Source organism: Alosa alosa, chromosome 12 (genome assembly GCF_017589495.1).
Source record: "Alosa alosa isolate M-15738 ecotype Scorff River chromosome 12, AALO_Geno_1.1, whole genome shotgun sequence".
Lineage (NCBI taxonomy): Eukaryota > Metazoa > Chordata > Actinopteri > Clupeiformes > Clupeidae > Alosa > Alosa alosa.
The window spans coordinates 22,610,480-22,622,311 of record NC_063200.1 but is presented as its reverse complement, the minus strand read 5'-3'; the positions used below and the strand labels follow the sequence as shown (position 1 = coordinate 22,622,311).

The window sequence follows — 11,832 nt, the reverse complement described above, 5'->3', positions numbered from 1 at the left end:
CCTGAATAAAACCCATATCCAAGTAGACCTTCACTTTAACAATTCTTTAGTTACTTCAGCAGAGGTTCACCATATGCCAGTGAAAAATAAAATGTTGTAGCACTTTCTAAAAAAACACACTTATGAATAGACATAAGTAGAAATAGAGTGACCTGTCCCTGAGGTTTGGGAAATATATAGGCTGTCTTCCCTTACAAAAATAATAGGAATCTAGCCTATTTTCTGACAAAAAAATAAGCCTAATCGTATAAGTAGGTTACTAAGCTTCCGAATGGACATGTATATATTTATTTTTAGAGCTCCTTTGTGTTCCCTTGCAATAGTTTTGCATTCTCTTGTAATACTTTTGCATTCCCTTGCAATACGTTTTGTGTTCCCTTGGTGCTTTTGCAATATTGACTTGACTTGAAACACGAAACAAAAGGTATGTTCATGAAAAAGGTAATCAATTTATCATTGTTGTTATGCATAGTGAAATGGTCAATATATTAAAAAAAGTAGCCTAAATTGAAATATGGAAATCTCAGTCGAAGTTCTGTAGTAGTTTCTACCTCACCTTTGTTATTCAGTCTGTCTGTTTTTTCTCTCTAGGCTATGAACTATAAGGCATGTGTGGCATAAAGCCATTTGCATGTCTCATGGTCAATGAAAGTTGAGATCCCTGCACCTTAGTGATGGAAAATGCAGAGGCCTAACCTTAACAGCATAATTATTACGGTGATTGGTTGTGATCGGTATTACTGCCTATTACGGTGATTGTTTAAATTTTATATAATTCAAACCTAACCAAATGACTTGCGACGTATTATCTAGCATGCAAGGGGGATGGTCCACTAACTCCGCTGTGTCTGTGTGTGATGTGGCTTCGACTTATGCTGTACATATGTGTCAGTGGGAATGTTCATTCATGTGACCGGCGGATGGCAACTGTGGTGGAGCGAATCACCTGTGCTATGCCAGGACAGCTGACCGGATGGCCAGGTATTGAGAGAGCGCACCAGCATCAATTTGGCAGAGAAGTGTTTGCTGACAACAGGCTCATCACTAACTGCTGGAGTGAAAGAGATAGTCTGGGTACCAACACTGCTGACTCCTGTGTGCTGCACCAGGGACACCCCACCTTCAATGACAGTCAGTAAAAAGTGCTTGCACTCTTGACTTTCATCTGGGGGTGAAGCCAGAGTAGTTGCAGAAGCACATTTACCTCAGTGCTTGCGGTTCCCTGGTAGCCCTAAAGACAGCGTGAGCAGAGCACATCCTGCTGTACCCCCACTTCAAGCATTGTGTGTGCCAAGCTGATCTGGAGGAGAGGAGAGGCAACTTGTCAAGCTGCAATGGCAGCTCTTCAGCAACCAAGGCAGGAGCCTATGAAGAGCACCAGACCAGCCTGAGGGATGCTGTGTGACCCAGCATCTCAGCTGGCATCAAACTGAAGTGGGTGGCACAGGGGAGGAATGTTGCCTTCAGATACCATCTCCTACCCCCTTCCTGAGCAGCTGCAACTGCCAACTGGATCAAGCCCACAGAATTACTGTCACCTGGAGGACATTCCCTACATAAAAAGTTTACACGTTCAGCTCTCTTGATCTCTACAGCGAGTACTGGCAGGTGGAACTAATGCCAGAAGCATTCCTAAAGACCACCTATTCAATCAGCCGAGGGTTTCTTCAGCAATTCAGAGTGCTTCCATTCGGGCTCTGCAATAGATCAGGCACCTTCAAGAGCAAGTCTACCTAGATGACCTCCTTGTAGACACTGCAGATTTTGAGAGCACCTTGGTGAATTCGAACCTGTGGGAAACCTTCCAAGCCAACCTCTGGAGCTGCTCTGCATCTGCTCCTGAAAAGACGAAAACAATCCATCTGTTCTGGCGAGAGACAGCGTTCTTGGGCCATGTTGTTGAAGTGTGTCCATTGATCCAGCCAAAGTATCTGCTGTGGGAGACAGTCCTCCCCCTGGTAATGTTGGAGCACTGCAGAATTTCCTGGGGCTGGTGTTCTTCTCCCAACATCTCATCAGAGACTGACAAGATGTCCAGCCCGCTACATTGACTGTCCCAGAAGGGACTGGAATTCCAGCGGAGTGAGGACAATGCAGCTACATCTGGTCTCAATTCAACTGGCCGAACTGTCACCAGAGCTACACATCCACCACTGTGATTTCTGGAGCACTGGACCCCTGGTTGAAAACCCCTACAGAACTGTCAACAAGTAAAGCAATTACATAATGCGTTTAGACCCTCTTAGAACCTTTTATTATAGTTATCAGTTAGCTATGTTAAGCTCTGATAAGTGTTTCAGCCCTAATTAACCTAGCTGAAGACAGACAGGCCTTTGTATGGTTGAAGAGTAAGTTTTATGTAGAATTATAATCTGTTTAAAGAAACTACTTTCATGTACAGGATTAAAGTGTAAAGTGTACCTGCAATTTGATGCAAGTAGTCTACAGGTTAGATGCAAAGGTGACAAATCTGTATTACATGGAGGACAATTAGATCTTTACGTTTGTATTTAATATTCTACTGCTTCACCGATGAAGAACCCTTATGGGTTATACATTCCATATGCTTTTAAATTTATTTAAGGCTTGAGAGATCCTATTCCAATGTCAGCACATTTTCCCTTACCTGTAATGTTGAATATAATCTATTGTAGAATCAAAGTTTTTTTCCACACTAGTTATGCGGGATTTTTGTGGTAGATATCCTCTTGGCGGTGGCCACAGCGGACACGTCTTTGATACTATGTGATTATTAATTGTACGGAAACATAAAGCCTGATGAATGGGAGGATATGACCTTCGACTGAAGTGGGAATTTTTCTACCAATCAGCTCATGCTCCAGACTGGTTCTTATCAGTTCTTATCTGGCATAAACATACCCTTGAATCTGGCATCTTGGTCCTTCTACTAGGCTGTGATTTGAGTTACACATGCATTTCATATATTTTAAGACCGCCAACTTCAAAGAAATAATAGTGTCTTATCTGCCCTTTTGCTCAGTGAGTCACTTTTCAGGATAGCTTATTAGACTACCAAAACTTCAGCAGATTTTCATCTCTTGAATAATAAATATATTTTCACTTTTATGTTGAATGTCTATAGGCTATCACTCAGAACAAACATACTCTGATATCAAAACTTTCTGCATCTGTTTTCAAAAAGATTAATATCAAGCAAGTTGACATGCATGCAAGACTGTATGGTTGCAATGCAACTGCTGAAAGCACGCTGATCTTCCTACTGAGTGAAGCCATAATTGTAGGCCCACTGATGATTCCAATGCCACATTTAGTCCAATAAGGGATTTTACTCATTTAGTAGGCTATTACGCAATCCAAACACAATTCTCGCTGGTGGTATTTCTACTTGCACGTTTTCAAAATCGTCCCAAATCAGGAAGATTTGGAGTAACGTTAGCCCAGTACTTGGTAATGGACCCTAACTTTACGTCACGAAATGATGTCAAGAGTAGGCGTAAACATTCACCCATCTATTTTATTATTGCGTAGCCTACTCGCGCTCAGATTTGGAGATGCTCATGTAGCCTACACTACATCTGGAATCTTGTGGCAGTGTGTATTTGCAACGGCAAAATTATTAATCGAAACAGTTGAAACGAGACTCAGTCACGTTGTGCACAAGTAGACTACAGCACCACTTGAGTGTTTTAAGGCTATGTCCAATGCCACAGCATGGGTCGATTAACGAACTAGAACGCGCAAAAGAAGAGGATGTAAAAACTAAAGCTTTTTTGTCGATAAGTCTGGAGAGGGACAGTCGCATGCTGTTGTACTGGCATGCTCTAAAGCAGGATAGTCAAGTGTAAGCCGGTGGAGATTGCAACTTGAACATCTGGTGAATGTCGTCGTTGCGTGCATGAGAGAGAGACGGATGAGTTTTTCTAAGTGCCACATATTCGTCGGAAACAACATAGGATCAAACTGGACACCACAAACTCAGTTGGCGGCGACCTAAGATTATCCAATCTATTGTCTATCAAATGAGAAAATATGCACTACTTGACATCTCACGTGCTTGAGAGACGGTCACTGGACACAACTGTGTGGCGGATTTAAAAGGAGCAAGAGTTTTTACCTGGTTGCCTACATAGAAGTTGTTAATCGGTAGGCGGCGCACATGCTTACCTTGCTGCACTTCCTCAGTCTATGTAAAACAAAACTAATACCGGAGGGGGCAGGGTCATTAGTTGTGTGTGCGGTGGACATAATACCCGACGGCTTGCTGAATCACACAAACTCTTCCGCATCGACAAAACTTTGAGGACGGCGGTTCCTTTGCCGTTGATTTCTTATGTTCAGATGGACTGTGCAGATGTTTATGGAGGGGCGACGAATATGAACAGCTCTCAATTGTACAGGACTGCGCATAGAGAGAGAAAATAATACCCCCAGATGTTCAATTTTCACCTCTCCATTTCTACCTTTTGACGGAGTTAAGTGAAGTGGGCTAGTGTTGTCCATTATATTTCAGTTATCGTCGGGACCATATGCTGTACATGACTTTAGGGTCTTGAACGTATTGTGACTTTTGCGAGTTCACGAAGAATATCCAACTTTCATTGAGCAGGAAGATGCGGCTGAGCAGACAATTTACTGTTTTTGGCAGTGCCATATTTTTTGTCGTTATTATCTCACTATACTTAATGCTGGATCATCTACAATTAGATCATACCAAAAATCCAAGCAGTGGAATGGACCGGTCACAAAATGTAAGTGCTGGTTAATAACCTACCAAACTTTTAAAAAGTCTTTATTGAACATAATTGTATGTAAACATAGTATGGTGACGTGTGTGTAGCGTAGATCAAATGTGCTTATCTAGACAGGACAAAGAACACGACTTGTTGCAGTCTTCCTGTCAGGTCTTTGACAAGGCTACAATGTGGCAAATAAAGCGTGGATACATGCGCTGGGCAATCACAAAGCTACTTATTTAACACGTTGTATTCTTGTGCTTGTCCGTTAATATTCGACAATAGGCTACGGCTGCTCCGATGCAGCTTACGGTATTCTCTAAGCTCAACCCTGAGCGAAATCCTGCGTCTTGGGATGGAAAGATACTTTGTAGAGTTTTCACTTCGCGTAGCTTTCCTAGCGTCCAGCCATTCTTGTCGTCATTTCCTTCAAAATTGACATGACACAGCCAAGTTTAAAGCTGTCAAAATGTTGGCAGTAGCTCACGCTGTGTGTTACTGGATTTATACACAGAGAATAACCTTCATTTTTATAACATAGCTCGTTCATGACCTTTCACTTGCCTTTTGTAACATCTCTTTTAGGCTTTTGTAATGTAAAGTAGGCCTAGACTAGTATAACACAATAATACAAATATAGTAAGCTAATCAGAAATCGTGTTAAAGGAGACGGAAATGTTGAACATTATATGATTTGAGAGTGGGGGGAAAAACGACAACATCCATGTGACAACTATTTCTAGTCAAATGATAACCTGCATTATCATTTCAAAGTTCACCATGGAGATATAGCCACACATCAGGTGAACGGCACTGCAGATGAATGAACATCCCCTGTCCCTCACCTCCCTGTGTGCCGTTTACTTCTGTAATGAGAGTGAATTGATCCAATTATCCAACCAACCCAAATTCCACCCTTTCCAGGGGCAGCTGTCTGTCCTGCAGGACAAAATCGATCACCTGGAAAGACTGCTTGCTGAGAACAACGAGATTATCACCAACATCAGGGACTCTATTATCAAAATCACAGACTCAGTGAAGGATGGGCGAAGGGCAGTGGACTCGGGCAACTTCAGCCAGGGGCCTGCAGAGATGCTCCCGTCACCTCCACTGGTCATCCCCATCGACCCTGAAGACTGTCAGTTCTCAACAAGGCCTTACTCCAAATCTGCTGATGGAGTGCAGGTTGGTTTCCTATTCTGGACTGTGTGTGTGTGTGTGTCTGTGTGTGCTATACACACGGTGTAATTGTTTTGGACAGCTGGAGGTGAATGTTAAAAAAAAAAAAAAATTGTCATTGATGGCATGGCATAATGCAGGAGTTCACAGAGAGGTTAATTCCGATCTCTTCATTATATGTCATGGATACCCTCTTACGCCTGTGATTTAAGCAATGAAATGGCCATTGGATTGCAGCCAAGCCTGCACACATGTTCATTTATGTCAAATCCTCTATTAGACAACGGGACTGAAGACATACACTTCCTCTACACAGAAAGAAATCAGATCAATGCCTCACATCAGGCAACTGAGTAAAAATTGATTATCACTCATACATTATATAGCAGCCTTTATTAACATCCTCCACCCGCATTTCACAGTCCCCCTTGTGAGTAGTCGAATTATTTGTTTGTTTACCATAATCCATCATTTTTAGTGCATCTTCCACCTCAATGAGTTGTGCTTAAGCAGTATATTACACCATTACGCTGGCATAATGGTACTGCGTGCGGCAGCACATTCTGCACAAAGCAGTAATTGTCCATCATTATTGTGGCAGCGCAGTGACTTGTAATAGCCTTAGGTTGCAACTTTTGATAACATGAGTGTTATGGCAGCCATTTGAAAATGTCCCATTAATCTGTAATAATATTCACTTGCAATCACACTCAGGGAAATGGATGCATACGACATCGACAGCGGGAGGAAAGAAAAGGCCTTAACTTGAGACTCTTATAACATTTAGGAGGGCCCAGGAATGATTTTCCGATACAGGCTCCTAAATGTTATTTCCATTCATGCTTTCCACGTTCTTTTTGTCTGTCACCTATCTGTTGTCATAGTCAGGCAGTAAATGCCAGATGTGCTCGAGCCCGTGTGCTTGCATGTTGCCTATAAAATAGGCAGGTGTAACAGCAGGCCAGATGTTGGGTCTGTGCAGGCAGAGCCTCCTCCACTATCTCTTGCCAGTCAGATCACAGCTCGGTAAACAATCAAGTCCTCTTTGTGTTGTCACAATGGTTAGCATAGAATTTAAGTACATGCTGCAAACTATTCTGTATGTAGATATAAAATGCAAGGTATCTGAATACTTCAAGTGTTAGTGGAAATACTCATCTGTTTGATCCGTGCACAGTTGTGGTTAAACTCCTTACGGAGGTCACCGGACCACCACTGTGAAGAAGGCATGGGGATATAGGGCAAAGAAGCACAAATGAAATTCAACGTGAGGCCAAGGATACACCCACATGTGTGTGCTTTTCAGGTGTAGTTTCTAAATATTTCTAATTTGAAATAGAGTTGAAACCAAAACCACATTATGTTTGCTGTCCAGATTTTACACCGTGGTTGTACTGGTGACTGAAAACCACCGCATGTGACACTTGACCACCTGCGGGGCCAAAAGAGGAAATTGGAAGAGGAAAATAACAACCAATTTAGCAACTTTCTGTCCGTGGGGGTCAACAAAAGACAGCCCTTAGACGGCAAGGAGAATTTCAAGAACAACTGCTTATAGAATTGTTCATTCTGGCCATAGATACTTCCTTGGAGACACGTCACCTAGTGTACAAAGGCAGAACAATACAAGCCCTATCACCTACCATTTGAAAATATCAAGTGCCTTTTTTGGTGACATTCTTGCTTTTTCAGTGTTTGTTTTGCTGCTGTCCCTTGAACCTCACAGAGTGCAGTCTTAGTGTTTTCATATCTATTGAACTGACACATATTGCTCTGAAGTCAAATGATGTCCAACCCAGGACTGCTATGTAGGGTTTATGAACAGATATATTTGTGTTTTGTGTTTTAAAGGTGCAGTCAGGATTGTGCTGGAAGTCACGTTTGTCTGTGTTAATGTTTATATTTGAATTTATTGTGCAAAAAAACGTGCATTATATTTTAACCAAGGACCAAACAAAACACGCCAGAGAGGTAGCTCCCTCCTACCTTCATTATTCCCAGAGAAATCCCATGCAGGGTTTTGCTTTTGTTGGGGGGACTTTGTTTGTTTCCAGTTTTCGGAGCCTGGGCTGCCTACAGAGACCTTGTTTTTTACAATGTAATCACGGAATAGGCAGCTAGCGGTCATGAGGAGATGATTGCTGAATGTGACAAAAATGTTATGGGTTTGAAATCGTAAAATCGCTGACAGCACCTTTTTAAGTCTTTTCCTGAAAGAAAATGTTTGTTGACATTCTACTTGCAGTGACACTTTTTGTTAACTTGAGGGTTATAGATATACATTTCAAATATACATTGTCAGAGATCAGGTAGTCATTCGTCATTTTTGTTTAACATAAAGATTTGCCCAAATACAGTGGGCAAATTTGTCCTTGGATTAAAGGTACACTATGCAGGTTTAGGTATTTTTGGCGACTGTAGAGCTCCCTCTAGAGTCGTAATATATTTATATTTCACTCTGCTGTTGTAAATAGCAAACTTCTCGTGACTTATTCCCCCTGAACACAATGAAAATGCTTTTGTTGTGGAGGTGAAGGATTAACAACAGGCATAAACTATCTCCAAAGAGCTATATCTACTGACCAGGTAATGTTTCATGATTCTCGCAAGATTTGTCAGGCTGCCGTTCTTGAAGTTGCATGGCTGGTTTTCTCGGTAGCGACTGGCTACGTCTATGCTGTATAGCTATGCTAGGTGAACGTTTCGCTTATTTAGTAAGATGGTAAGTTCATTTACCATCAAATTGTCTTCGTAAAGGTGAAAATCTTGCATAGTGTACCTTTAAGAGGATACAAAACTCTGTGATGACAACAGTATTTGTTTACTGGTCACCTGCTCACATCTAAACACACACACACACACACACACACTCTCTCTCACACACACACACACACACACACACACAAAAAGTTCAACCCTTGTTCCCATAATGCTATCTAAACAAGGATATGTCACCATCATGCAGCATTTATTGTTGCACGTGAGTGTGGATGGATCAGTAACATACGTTTTTCCCTCTCAGATGTTGGATGTGTATGATCTACTGGCCTTCGACAACCCTGATGGGGGCGTGTGGAAACAAGGCTTTGAAATCACCTATGACGAGCACGAGTGGGACAAGGAACCTCTGCAGGTGTTTGTGGTGCCACACTCGCACAATGACCCAGGTGAGTGAGAAACATACAGTATTTTCCTGTGTTTTAGCCACATTGTGTGTAAACCGCAGGACAGTGTTTTATGTAAGGGATAATGTATAGAACGCCGGTCATTGTCGGGAGATCGGTCCCGACAGGGCGAACCGGACCCCGACGCGCAGCGGAGCCCATTTTCCTTGACAGCGGTCTGTTATACTTAGCAACGGTCTGTTATTCAGAATTAGCAGACCGCCGAACGTTGGGAAGGCCCATTCAAGTGAATGGAGCATTCTGCTGCACTATGAAGAGCCGTGTAATAAGCAAATAATAAATATAGCCCAATGAATTTTAATCAGATCGTGCTTTAATCATAAAGAAGAATTTAGAGAAGAAATGTATAACCCGCCCCTGTGTATAATTAACCTCATAGCTGAAGATATTTTGCAAAATTTATGTATATAAACCTTGCTTAATAGTCAGGAAAATACAGTACATAGCCTACTTTTGACCTTTAACACAGTTGGCTTTCAATAGTGTTTAGTTTGTTTTTTCCACACTTTCCAAACAGAGAAAATATGGCAGTGACTTTAACATGATAAAATCTGAGGCTATATCGTTATACAGCAAAAACTTGGCAGTGACTCTTCATTTGTCGCCAGCTGTGAGTTTATTTTGTTTTTGAAAGTGTATTGTGAGATTTAAATTCCCCATGGGAGTGAGATTGTTGACAAATAAACAAATCGGAGTCATTTTTTTGTCAAGATGTGCATGCTGTGTTTCACTCTCGAGAGCTTTTCTGGGTGTCCACTCTTGACTAGGCAAAACACATTAGTTTCTGTTCAGTTTGAAAAGGTTTCCGACGAGTGGCTGCCTCTGTGTAGTGAAAACATTATTGTGACACACACACACACACACTCATAAATACAAACACTCATAATAGATCTCCCCTCACTTAATTCAAGATTTACCACCAGCTGCCTCTCAGGCTGCGTTGCTCAGACCCTATGCAAATACACTGACATGATGCATCTCCAGCGCCAATTAGTTAAATCTATTACAGTCAATCAACTGCTCTCCTCTGCGGCCCTGGATAGAGAGAAAGAAAAGGACCTGCGCCCATTCTGTCGCGTCAGCACTCTACCGTGGCCAGTCCCTGGACGACCGGGCTGCCTGGTAGGAGGCCTAATTGAGCTCTCTAATACAGTGGAGAATTTGGACATACTCTGCTCTCCCAGGCCCACCGCTAATGTGCATCAGAGTGTCAGCACAAACACAATTAGCCCGTTTTGTTCTGCTGGGGGCGGTGTGGGGGGATGTTGAGGAGAGGGGGGGTGGTCATTTCCTAGACATTCTTAGAAACGGGCAGTTTGTTGGGCGATGCTTCAAATTTTTGCATCGGCAGCATAGTGGATGTTTTCAACATTTTCCAGTAGACTTCCTGTCCCTCTTATTGTTCAGCCACTAAGAATTTGTGTGTGTGTGTGTGTGTGTTTTGGATGAGATTGGCTTTGCTGAGCGACACTCCTTTCTTAGTTGTATTTCTAGAAAACGGAATTATTAAAGCACTGTGTGTGTTTATCCCTTCGCTGTAAAACTATTTAGCTCAAACAGTGAGCGGGTGGAGACTGGAATAACAACACACACACACACACACACACAGGAAAGCTGTTCACAGACCTTTTAGGTCATTGCTCTTTATTAACCTCCCACAGTGCTGGTGGTGGGTGCGTGTGTGCACTCCCCCTACTATCCAAAGAGGTAGTTGGCTAAGCAAACTGCGGCTCCGAAATGGGGGGGGCGGGCATTTTCTTAACCAGTATTTCATTTATTTTTGCTCGACAACTGCTTTGTTGCAACAAGCGCACCCTATTTCTTTGTGGATGATTCCCAGAAGAATTTTACGTCTGGCAATATTGATAGTCTTTGCCATGCGACTAAGTGCTGCTTTTGTGTTGTGGAATTATAATGAAGCTCTATTAATGTTGCACTAATCTGTCGCCTGGGTATTAGTTTAATAGTTATGCAATATTAAACAAGGATTAAAAAAGTATTAACAAGCCCGTTGCTGTTTTTTTTGCTCATCCTATCAGCTATGTTCTGTCACAGAGCAGCACTTTGTATTTACATTCTGGCACTGAAAGCCTACAGTATTTTCCAGTTCATTGAATTTTATCAGTAGCGCTAAAATTTTGATGAAGTAAGCTGGCAGGCTGGGCCTGTTTTCCTTCTCTATTGTTCTTTTCTCTGTCGTGGTCAGTCGTATCTGTCCTCCCCTTAGCAAATGGACAGCATTTGAGTGTCATCTTTCCCAAAAAAGAGATGAGCTGGAACAGGTGAGCGGTCAACCCTAACCGGTCGGTGTGGTCTCTTACCGGTAGATATGTCAGTAGACCTGCTGGCATATGTACAGTAAATGATCTTATCAGCCTATGTAAATGCACAGTCCACACACACACACACAAACACACACTAAGAGACAGACAACAGAGAGACAGACACCGATAGAAACAGACCAACACGACCAGTCCCTATTGTTCTGGATGTTGGAGAGGACACTGGACAGGCCTGCTGTAACCTGAGCATCTCACCCCTAACTGCCTCCTAGAAAGCAAAGCCATTAGCTGCAGGAGATTGAATTTCAGTGGCAATATAAGGGCATAAACGAGTGTTAAATTTACCCTGTGTGTACACATTCCGTATCAGGTCCAGGCCATACATCTAAAACTGTTTTTGTGAAGCTGTACGGAGAATGCATTAAGCTCTCCCTGCCCACTGCCAAAGCATGTGGCTCGACTCATTTGTAG

The 11,832-nt window shown here is 42.4% G+C and overlaps 1 protein-coding gene across 1 annotated transcript in view; it reads left to right on the top strand.

The window, feature by feature from the left end:
• Positions 1-3,541: 3,541 nt before the first annotated feature.
• man2a1 (mannosidase, alpha, class 2A, member 1) overlaps positions 3,542-11,832 on the top strand; it is a 50,473-nt gene continuing 42,182 nt past the window's right edge. The window contains exons 1-3 of the mRNA XM_048258885.1: positions 3,542-4,730; positions 5,640-5,900; positions 8,917-9,061. Of these exons, the coding sequence (XP_048114842.1) occupies positions 4,593-4,730; positions 5,640-5,900; positions 8,917-9,061 (544 nt within the window). The 5' untranslated portion in view covers positions 3,542-4,592. The remainder of the gene's footprint in view (positions 4,731-5,639; positions 5,901-8,916; positions 9,062-11,832) is intronic.